The sequence below is a fragment of the Anastrepha obliqua genome, chromosome 1 (assembly GCF_027943255.1).
Source record: "Anastrepha obliqua isolate idAnaObli1 chromosome 1, idAnaObli1_1.0, whole genome shotgun sequence".
Lineage (NCBI taxonomy): Eukaryota > Metazoa > Arthropoda > Insecta > Diptera > Tephritidae > Anastrepha > Anastrepha obliqua.
The window spans coordinates 176,296,349-176,308,599 of NC_072892.1; the positions used below are offsets into that span (position 1 = coordinate 176,296,349).

The 12,251-nt window shown below is 42.5% G+C and overlaps 1 protein-coding gene across 1 annotated transcript in view; it reads right to left on the bottom strand.

Moving 5' to 3' along the window:
* Positions 1 to 12,251, bottom strand: part of LOC129241666 (uncharacterized) — a 296,838-nt gene that overhangs the window by 69,717 nt on the left and 214,870 nt on the right. Inside the window, exons 24-25 of the mRNA XM_054878126.1 lie at positions 7,301 to 7,438; positions 578 to 837 (exon numbers count right to left, since the gene is read on the bottom strand). Coding sequence (XP_054734101.1) covers positions 578 to 837; positions 7,301 to 7,438 — 398 coding nt within the window. The remainder of the gene's footprint in view (positions 1 to 577; positions 838 to 7,300; positions 7,439 to 12,251) is intronic.

The following is a 12,251-nucleotide window of genomic DNA, read 5'->3' on the forward strand; positions in this document are numbered from 1 at the left end:
TTTCTTCGGAGGTCGGGTAGAGTTGAAGAAAATGAAAAATGGAACCCTAGTGTATGGATTTAAAGTTGTCCGCGTAGTGTACTTGCTAGTTATCCTGACACAAAAAAACAAAGCTAGTAATTAAATAGTTACAAGTGAAAAAAGCCTATATTTAATATTTAATCAAATTACAAACTAATTCACTTGGATTAGATTGGCTGATCCGTTGATGTGGCAATAAATTATGAATGTTAGAAATTATTTAAAAGGGCAAATCCCCAAACGCATGTCAATAAACTAATCCATCTATCATACCATGTAATTCGTTGCTAAGTCAATGCAATCGTGGCAATTAACCAATCGCATCCACACACACACACATGCACGAACGTTGAAAATATTAGCAGCTTTCTGAGTTCAGACTAACTTCATTGGCCTTAATCTGATTTCTTTCGTACTTTTGTTGGTTTACCCAAAGCTAAAACTGCTCTATAAACATTTACAGATAGCGTCAACGTCTCGCGCACTCTCCCACTCCCCCTCCCACTCCCACTCACACCCACACCAACACCCATATGCACAAATGAATGTTACTCACCTCACATCGATAATCCCATGACGATTGATGTAGCTCACAATCAGCTCGCGCAGCAAAGCCAACTCTTCACTCAACTTGCCAATGCTGGTGTTGGTCTTCGAGCAGCATTCGAGCAGACAGAGTAGGCCAGCCAGTGTTGCATTTCGTATGAAGATGTGAGAACTCTTCAAATAATTGCCAATGAGCTGGCACAATTGTTGCAATTCACCGATTGTTGGTATCAGCATTGCTTGCGTTTTGCACAGTAAGTAGATTAAGTGCTGCAAAGGAGAGATAGAAAAAAATCAGAAAATTAACTGGAACAAAAAATATAATAACACAAAAACAAGCGAGCGAGAAAAATGTAAAGAACTAAACGAACAAAATAAGAAGGTGCCTTAAAAAAAACAATGTGTAAAAGTGTGGCTTAGACGAGAATGAAGGTAATGCCGAAATCACACTCAAACACACACACACACACACAGACACATATACATTTAAATGCGTTTACGTGTGCTTGTTAGCTAAGATAAATGCAATCGCCGCAAAGTGTAACGGTATTACTTGGGAAAACCAGGCGGCACTAGACGACGAGATCTACAAGCACTTGAACAAGGTGGGCAAGCAGGCCGACAGACAGACAAACACACAAGCACATAAACTGAGAGACAAATACACAAACAGCCAGACGAACAGAATCATTACAAAGTACGGATAGGCGGGGGGAGTGTGGGACATACGAATGTGCTAATAAGACAACAGGCAAAAAACGAAAGCAAGCCAAGCAAATTTGTATGTAGCCACACAAACATGCATACATACAGCGGCGGTCAAAATAATAATAGTGAAAAAACGAAGAAGAAGTAAGATCTTTTTTTTGTTTAATTTTTTGCTGTTTTTATTTTAATGCACTATGCCCATAGAAAATCGAGTTAAGAAGGCCAGTGTAGACTTCTACGCCTGTAAATTTATGTTCGGCAAAAAATGGGGTCTCAAGCCACTTGTCGTACTTTGGATGTACAACTTAGTGGCTCCGCCAATTTTGAGATATGGCTACCTAATTTGGTGGGTAGCTCTTCAGAAGGGCTACAACACCACTAAATTAGAGAGAGTGCAGAGAACTGCATGTGTGGGCATCACTGGTGCACATGTCCCACTGCTGCCCTCGACGTCATTCTGCACTTACTTCCCGTGAATCTCCAAGTTAAATCCATTGCTGCTCAGAGCGCTATTGGGTTGAAGGAGACTGCCCTCTGGAGGCAACTTCCTGTAAGACATAGAAGCATCTTGAATCAGATCTCCTCTTCCTTCTATGTACTTCGTACTGATCTCTCCACCCGCAAACTGGGTTTTGAGGGTTGCGCTAGAGCTATCTTTCCGAGCAGGCAGGATTGGAAAGAGGGGAGAGTCGGCACGGATAGGTAGGGATAGGTACCCCTGTTTTTACCGACGGATCCAAAATGAAATCTGGAGAGGGAGGAAGGGTTTTCTCTAAATCAGGCAATATTTCAGTCTCCTTTAAACTGCCGGAAAAGAGCAGCGTTTCTCAAGCGAAGGTTTTCGCACTCTTGCAGGCATGCAAAATGGTTAGGGATCGCGGTTGGGAGGGAGGCATTAATATTTTTTCCGATAGTCAAATTGCGATCAAGGTCCTCTCGTCGCCGTATTGCAGCTCTCTTCTGGTTAACTCCTGTAAGGAGCAACTTAAACGCGTCGAACGTGCAGAAAACACACTCTTATCTGGGTTCCTGGGTACAGGAATATAGAGGGAAATAAAATTGCCGATGAGCTTGCCAGGAAGGGGTCGACAGAACCGGTTTCAGTTGTCCCCTTCTCAGACACTGGTGTCCCCTTGACCGTTGTTAAAGGGAAATTGCACAATTTCTTTCTAACAAAAAGCGAAAGACAGATGGAGGTCTGTCTCATCGTGTGCTATTTCGAAACCACTATCGCCTCAATACGATAGAAACAGAAGGTGGTGAGAACTCCCCGTCATTCAATTTCCAAACCCATTGCGGTATTCACTGGTCTCCAGAGGAAGAGACTGTTGAGCACTTTCTCTGCAAATGTCCGGCTCTGGCGGATAGGCGCTTGAGATTCCTTAGCGTGCCCTTTGGGGATGGCTTGAGAAAATTATCCAGCCTAGATCGCTTTTCTCTGCTCTACTCTCCGAGCACATGAAAAATGCGTGTGATGCAGCTATGCCAAAATGCAGATTTAACACCAAAAGAAAACCCGTAGACAACGGAGATGGCCAGTATACACAAAACCTGTGGTAAAGAAAAGCGCAGAGTGCAAGACATCGTCCAACATGGACAGATCTGCACGCGGAATAACGCAAACGCAAGTTTAGGCTGAAAAAAGCTACGAAATAGAGCAAAAATCGCTGCACCGAGGAAATGCGAAACAGCGCTGCAACGATCCCTCAGGCCTTGCCCACAGAACGGCAATGTAGAAAGTAAAAGGTCCGCGCGTACCCCAACCTACATGCCACATCCTGCTCAGCGAAGTCGTAATGAAGCTTTTTTCCCGACAGGAGGAAACTCGTACCAACATCAAATGGTGACTGACATCCCCTACATTCCGCCAGTTACAACAGAAGAAGTCTTAAGCCTCACCGCGTATAAAAGTCAAAAAGGCACTAGGCCCAGACGGCGTTCCTAACACCGCTTTTAAGGCAACAGTGCAGGCGATGCTAGAAATCTTCGCGAATATGTATGAAGCATGTCTTAGTGAAGGCACCTTCCCGCGCAGACGGAAATTACAACGACTAATGCCGTTACTCAAAGCAGACAAGCAGTCAGACCAATTCTCGGCATACAGAGTATTTGAGCGCTGCATTTACGACCGGTTACAAAGCTATCTGTGAAGAACAATCGGCCTATCTGACAAACAATTGGACTTTAGATCGGCTAGATCAACTGTGGATGCTATTAGAACGGTGACAAATATAGTGCGCTGCGTCATTAGCGTAGGATACACACTCATGAAGTTCTGTGTAATTAAGCTAGACGTCAAAAATGCGATCAACTCGGCGAAGTGGTTCTACATATAGCTGTCCCTAAGATATCTCCAAGTCCCTGGATATCTACTATGCATAATTCAAAGCTTCTTTAGGATAGAATCTTGCCGTATAACATGGATGACGCTCCAAAGACATAATAAGTAACTGGCCAATACACTTAGGTCAGGTTAGGTTAGCCAAATTGCTTGTTAAAGACAAGGCACCCTAAGGACCATTGTGATACCTGTATTTGATTTCCAACCCCTAACTTAGTTGCATACACCACTTAGATCTTTTAAGAGAAGGTAACTGCTCCCTCCAGTGAGAGATTCTGCAAATTTTCTAGGTCTTCGAGAAATAATACCCAAGATATTTGGCAGGGCTTCTTTAAAGTGCAGGAATTTCATAGAGGAGGAGTTGCACTGACTCAATTTCATCTTCATCTACTGCAGTAGTAGTTGTGAGGTACACCCATTCTACTGTCTAGGACGACAATAGCGCAGTGACCCGTTATAACAATTGTGAGGACGCTGGTAGTTGATCTGTTGAATCCAAACAGACATTTTGTATTTTTAAGATTCAGTTTTAATCAGAACGCTTTAGAGATCCTGCAATTAGTAGTCAGAGACCACCTTCTATTGGTTTCCGCGATTACGCTCAGGTTGGTCGCAGTGCACAGTTCGTTTAGAGGAATGCTTATGTCCCCTACCACTCGCTTAAGTTCAAACTCAAAGTCTTTCTTTTCACACTCATCGGCTCTTTCATTTTCCTCCACTCCAGAGTAGCCGGAGCCCAACAAAGTGTGATGCTGTGTTGTTGGACAAGCGAGAGCGAGCTCCAGCATTCTTTAACACATCTTGAATTGATGCGCGCTGAGGCCAGTGCCTTGATCGCTACTTGGCTATCAACACAAATGTAACGTTTCCCAGAGGTAAGTCCATTAGTCTTATCGTTTTTGCTACTTTGTCTGTAGCGTAGATCTCAGCTTGGAAGGCGCTACACCGGTAAGGGGGTCTAAAGGAGCATCTTAAGGATGTTCGGAGTACACTCCCGATCCACTGCTATTGTCCATCTTTGAGCGTTAAGTATAAATAAGTTGACCACTATCATCTGATTTGACGATGCGTCTGACAAGTGCTCCACAGATAGTACAACTGATGCATGACCGTGCGTGTTTTCTTTTAGCCCACGTGCTGCTTTAATCCAGGACGCGGATTTTACCGCTATCGCTTCCAGCGTCATTGAGGCGTCGATTCTTACAGAAGGTAATCGTTGGACTTTCATGAGATTATTTTGGTAGGATTGTGTCTGCACCGCCTTCCACCACCAGCCCATGCACTTGAAAACAAATAAAACTACGACACCAAGTGCTAACGTATACAATTATAACGGCTATTTTTTTAACTTGAGGAAAATATAGCACAAAGAAAACAACGAGAAAAGTAAAAATATTAAACTATGTAAACTTATTTGTGATGAGCAAAATCCTAATAAAACTTAATAGAGGTGGAGTAAAAGGGGTGGCGTACGCTGATGATGTGGTGTTAATGATGTCAGGACTGTGCCCTAATACAATCAGTGGGATCATGGAAAGGGCCTTAGGCGAGCTTACTTCCTGATCTACAGGCTGTGGCCTAAGTAAAACAGAACTTATGCTCTTTACCACCAGATATAAGGTACCAATCTTTACCCTACCAAATATTAACAGACAAACCCTCTCACTTTCACTCAGTGCAAAGTATTTAGGGGTAATTTTGGACTCCAAACTGGAGCTGGAAATTAAACGTCGAAGAACGGGTAAGGGAACCAAAAATTGCTTTATATGCCTGTAAACGTATGCTTGGAAGAAGATTGGCTAAGCATACATTATGGCTGTATAAGGCGGTTATACGACCTATTTTATCGTATGTCTCGATGGTTTGGTGGAAAGCTCTAGGGAGATATTACAATTCCAAATTACTCGACATAATACAAAGATCAGCCTGTGCAATAACGGTCAGTGTAATCAGATCATGTCCTAGGGAGGCCCTCAACGCACTAACACACGTTATTCCGGTAGATCTACATATCAAGAAGATGGCAGCAATGAGTGCATTTAGGTTAAATGAAGCAGGTCCCCTGAAAGAAAAAACTCATGACCATGACAGTCTACTATTGCGACAAACTAAGTCAACCTCAGTGACTCGACTATATTACATCGTCCCGACGGTAACATTCAATAGGAATTTTGCCACTCTTTTTCTATCTAAGGTGAACTGGAATAAGGGATTCTCACTAAACATGATGGCTCTAAAATGGATTGTGGTGTTGGAGCTGGTATATATTCTCATAGACTTGGAATTGAAAAATCGGTGCGTATCCCTGGACTCGGCGACCACAACCTCTAACTGGTGGAGCAAAGCAGGACTAGCCTAAACTATAAAGTTACCTTAATCTGCGTCCCGGGACAGCGGAGCATTGAAGGTAATGAAAAAGCAGATGAACTGGCAAGGAGATCTGTCATGAAAAACAGTCTTGCATAATCGGTATTCACACCATTAGGTGCAGTCAAGAGTACAATTTCCCTAAAATACCTTCGAATCGCAGATTGTAGATGGAGAGACCAGACGAAATGCAAAATTAGCAGACCGACAACCTCAAACAATCGTCAATATTGTTAAACATGAAACGACGGGACGCCTGGAGACTAACGGCAGGCATAACTGGCTTTCGGTCTGTAAGAGAACAAGCAGCCAAAATGGGCATCCCTCACAACACATACAGTCACAGTTGTAAACAACCGGAGAAGAAGGAAACAATCTTCCACTTCCTCTGTGAATGCCCTGCCCTATGGAAGGATAGAATGTTATCCCTGGGCAAACCGCTGTTCGAGCGTCTTGAACAGCTGTCTGACTTAGATGTTAACAACCTGATAAGGTTTCTGAACCGCACAGACTGGATATAGTCATGTCGTAAATAACTGGTAAACCAGTTGGTAACGAGGATATGACAATAAAATGGTGCGAAAGCGCTAGTTGGATTCTGGACGAATCACCACTCTAACCAATCAACCACTCATGTGCGGTATTAGCACTACTATTATTTTGACCGCAACTGTACACAAGTACTTATAGCGAATGCTAAGGGCAAAAATACCGTTAAGTTACTTGAGTAGCAAAAAGAGTGCAAATGACTATTCACCGGTCAGTACGAGAATCAACGTAACAAATTCATTTAAGTTCAATTGGCAGAGTTGCAAACACACACACACACATACACACGTTCGCGCCCAGCGATGACCACACAAGTACACATACATATATAAATATAAATAGGTAATATGTGGCACATGCAATTGGACACGTCTTGCTGCATCGAAAGTGCTAAGTACCGAGTTGTAAGTTACATGTTGCAACAAGGCTTACGTACAGCATACATACATACATACAGACACACAAGCATGTGTATATGGATTATATATAGCCACACAAATTGCACAAACAACAATTGGCAAGTGACTGTGAATGCAAGAAATCGGCAAAGCACAAACAATGAAAAACAAAAAAAACCACTGCCGACTACAACAGAAAACACAAATAACTAAAAGTAGAAAAACAGAAGCAAAAAAAAACAAACAATTGCAAAAAATCTCTCGAATTGTTTACAACAACACTGCCCACAAATGAGCAACTTTAATCAGAAATCTTCATGAGCTGAGCAGAAAGCTGATGATATGGCAACGTTTTGTCATTGTACTTTACCTGATGTGAAATTGTGTCGTCCATTGGTATTGTCTCTTGCAATTTTAAAGCTTTCTCCTTAATCCATTTGATTTGATCACGACTTTCGCATATTTCAGTGAACTTCACCAGATTTGGTAAAACCAAAATGTGATTGTGCTGTAAGAAAATAAAAAAAAATAAATGCATTGATAAAATTAATTCGCTAGAGCAGCAGAAATTTTAGAAAAATTTAATTTTGTTTTTAAATCCAAAAAAAAATTTGTTTTTTTTTTTTGTGGTAAAATCGTACATTCTACATACCTATATCCAACGCACATTTCAAGCGACACAACTGGGTAATTTCTTAAAAAGCAGGTAATTTATGGTAATTTCTTAAATAAAGACTACTACATCGAAAGGATATTTCTGTGCCCAAATAACACAGTGCAACAGCCACTTTGGCGGTGCAATGAACTACCAGCGTCGAAAAGATTAAATTTTTAGCAATACAAATCTACTCAAATCGGCTCAAATATTTATTAACAAATTTTAGTTTTGCATCAGCAGGAGTTCCTCAAGGATCAGTTCTGGGCCCACTGCTATGGAACCTAAATACGGGGTTCTATGACTGGATTTGCCCCGTAGAACTAAAGTCATTGGATTCGCGAATGACATCGCGGTGGTAATGGTAGCAAAACATATTCACGAAATTGAGAGGATCGCCAGCGAATCAGTAAGCGGGATCAAAACTTGGCTAAGGCCTATGAAGCTGAAATTAGCTGAGCATAAGACCGATGGAGTCCTAATAAGCAGCAGAAAGATAGTGGAGACTATAAATATAAATGTTGGGACTGTAACTATTAGTTCAAAACCCGCTATTGTGCAGTCCTGTCTGTCGCGAATAATGCCAAACAATGGTGGACCTAGCCACAGCAAAAGAATACAACATATAAAGCAGAGTAGTCAGTTCGGTTCTTTTGTATGCCGCACCGATCTGAGCTGAACTTAACTAGCTTCACAAAAACCTGACAGCCATTTATCGGCTAAGCGCTTTGCGGACTACATATCTGCGGCTTCCGTACAATTTCGGACGGTGCTTCCTTCGTTATAGCAGGACTAGTCCCCGTAGACATTTTGGCGAAAGAAATGAAGAGAGTGTATATAAGGCTATCTGAGCACGACGGTAGAGCAAATCGTAAAAATATTGCAGAAGAAGGTGTCGTTCGATCGCCCACTGACAAGACCGGTGGGACAGATAACCGAAAGGTAGATGTACGCATGGGCAAATACCCATTCTTACCGACGTGGTTAGAAAGGAACCATGGGGACACAAACTTCCACCTAACACAATTTTTTTCAGGCTATGGAGTATTTCGAAAATACCTCCATAGATTCGACCATGACAATTCTCCAAACTGCCCAATTTGCACGGAGACGGAAAAAGACGCAAACTATGCTCCCGAAACATGTGATATATTAAACGGAGAAAATCTTATAGGTTTTATGCTAAAATCGGGTGATAACTGGAAGCGAGTCTGCGGGCACTCAAAATATATCCACCATGATCTAAGACGCGTGGAGGTTCGCAGACGAAATAACTAGAAGCCTGAGAGTTAACCAGCCCCATGAGGTAATTCCTTTTTGGACAGTTCCGCGGGGATAGTGGAGAGGTGTTTCGTACGTAGGTGGAGCTGTGAGACTACAAGTCGTGCATACTGCTATGCCGGTGTAGCAGTACTCATGAGAGTTTCCTATTCACGGGCGTCAGAAATATATTTTTGCAATAATATTCACTACTTATGGGTACTTACGCTTTAACCAACTTCAACAAAGAATTGAGGAAATCTGAAACGGCTTCTTGGAGAACCATTGGGACAAGCATCATTAAAAGATCATTCAAAGGGTATATGCACCCTGAAAAGGTCAAATAGTAGCTACACCAAAAACCCAGAGCAAAACAGTAAACTTCTACTGAACACTCATTTCTCGGGATGTCATGCTTAAATGAGTCTCCAATGTCGGTAGAACTTCTATTGAGAGGAAGGGCCTTAAGCTGGCAAATAAGGCATCTCACGAAAATTGGGCACAATGGGCTATATCTACATTCATTCGATAACACATCCTATGAGGCAATCAACAATGCTCTATCTCAAAAGGACGTACCTAAACCCATCATAAGATAGATATCAATTCTGGCATCCAGAACGATCAGTGGAGAATTAGGAGGAAACATAAAGTCTATCAAGGCCACAAGAGAATTCCCGCAAGGAGGAATACTCTCTGCTCTTCTGTGGACACTAGTAATAGACGAGCTTCTCCATAAACTGAACAATCTAGGATTCTGCATTCAAGGTTATGCTGATGACCTGGTAGTATACATAGTGCGCTGACATGAGGAGACCATATCTAACCGTATAATAAACAGCTGGTACACCGGTTAGGTTAGGTTGTAATGGTTACCCAGAGAGTGGGCCCACTTGGACGAAAGAAGTTTAATTCATCCTTTGTGACACCATTCATTGCAAGGGGGGAAAAAGAGGTGAAGGAAACCACAATGGGACGAAAAGGAGCGAGAAAAGGAGGGTAGAGTATTTGTGGACTAAGAACGGTGACTAATTTTCGGTTGTGTTAGCCGCTGCTGATGAAGTTTATCAGATTTTTGATATCGAGACCTGCTTTGTCAGTAGGCGCAGATAAGAAGTGAAAACCAAGAAGCTTAAATCTCAGTCCCGCGAGAGCGGTGCAGCTAAGCAGTAGGTGCTGAGATGATTCTACATCATCCTCCATACAGCTGACGCAAAAAGGACTCGAAGTGATTCCGATGGCATGTATGCCCCGCGGATAGTGCCACGTGAGGATGCCCACAAAATTAGAGAGCTGAGATTTTGTCATCCTCAGAATATCCCTCGAGCGCCTCCGATCCGAAGGATTTCACAATCTTACACACTTGCCCAGCGCTCGCTGAGTTGGTGCAAAGCCCATCCTTCCAGGAGTAGAGCGCAGGTTGTCAAGGGGATCCCGATCCTCTCCTTTCGCGGCCACACTACCTCACAGGTCCCTTGTCTAACCAGCTCGTCGGCTTCGCAGTTGCCAGCAATGCCACTATGACCAGGTACCCAAATTATCCTTACGTCGAAGAATTCTGATGCAATCGAAAGTGAGACCAGGCATTCCCTGACCAAGTTGGAGTGTACCACAATAGAGCCTAGGGCCCTAAATGCCGCTTGGCTATCGGAGTAAATATTTACCTTATTAACAGTTATTACGCAAGTAAGTAGCCAGTCAGCTGCTTCTTTGATTGCGACCACCTCTGCTTGGAATACACTGAATACGGTCACTTACAGAATACTTCTCCTCCAACCCTACCGCCCAACTTCGAGCCATCCGTAAACAGGTTAACTAGGCCCTGTCCCCAGGTGTTGCCTCCGGTCCACTCCTCTCTTGATGGAATATGGTACAGAGGACTCTCTATCTCTAACCCATCTAAAACTGCGCTAGTGCCGTTCACTAGGAAAAGAAACATCATTATTAAAGGCTCTGTCCTAAATGAATCGACACTTCAACTCGCCACAGAAGCGAACTATCTTGATATAAACCTTAACAAAACGCTCAGTTGGAACTCTCATCTTGAGAAAGTTACTCCAAATGCTACAAGGCTTTTTGGAAAAGCTGAGACTGAGCCCCAGAATTACTTAGTGGACATTCACTACAGTTGTTAAACCCATAGTCATGTACGCTTCCCTAATATAATATGTTGGCCTAAAGTTAAGCAACGAAAGGTGATAAATGATTTCAACAAATTGTACTGCCTGGTCTGTGTCGGTATAACAGGAGCAATAAAAACAAGTCCAACTGACGCATTAAGCGTGCTCTTATGTGTATGACCCACCGCTTCCCATTTTAATTGAAAAATACCCCAATTTGGGGGCTTTAAGATTAAAATGCATCTCCGATCTAAAACGTGGGGACATGAAAGCACATTTAAAGATCTGTCTAAGTGAGTTGGTTTAAAGATCGACTGTCATTTCACAAACCTATCTTTTGCCATTACCGAAGATTGATTAGTCTTTTTGAGCGTTGATGGTAAGTCACTTTTCCTTACTGGTCAACTACTATTTTGGACCTGGTATATTCTATAATCACATCTAAACTGCTTAAGCAAATGCCGAACTCCCTCTAACAACGTTGCAGTAACCGGGTTATAGAGGACCCACGGCATTCAGCTGCAGAATGACCAAACTTGAATAGCCTAAGCATAACCTTAACCTTAATAAAAGAACATCCAACCTGTTAAAAAGACTATGAACTGACGTTGCGTACCTCATCATCATCTTATTGCGCATTAGTTGGGAAGGTGGATGTAACTTAAAATGATTACTGCTGAACGCCTGCCCTATATATGGTCAGCTTCAATGGAGAAATGGAGAGCCCCTCCAAAACTTTTGAGTGCAATTCTTCGCAGGATTTATAAAACCACAACCTCCACAACATTCTCAACATCACCAACTCAGTCGTTCACTGATTAATCTCAACCGGGAGCACTGGGATGTTGATTCGTTTCGACGCCAATCTAACCTAACTTTTTCGAAGAAAGTTCAAAAATACTTGCAAGTACCGAATTATCGGTTCAAAAAACATAAGAATTGTGAAAGTCAAGTATTTAAAGGAACTAAAATTTCACTCTACATTACAGCCTTTAACTTAAAACCAAAAATGAAAAAATAAAAAAAAGGTAGATGCAAGGAAGTGGCGCATATAAATTCTGCAGAAAACCGTAGCCGGGTGTTATCCAAATCCATTTGTACGTGAGCGTGCGGGTGCAGCTTACATTAGAGATTTGAACAGGGTCAGAAGGGGCAGCAGGCGCTAAAGCGTAGTAAGGGCAAATCTGACAGCAACCATTTAGCGGCGATGCGCGCATGTATGCCACTCAATTTATGTGACAGAAGCGAGAACTTTGCCACCAAAAAGCAGGATTTCGCCACCCAGC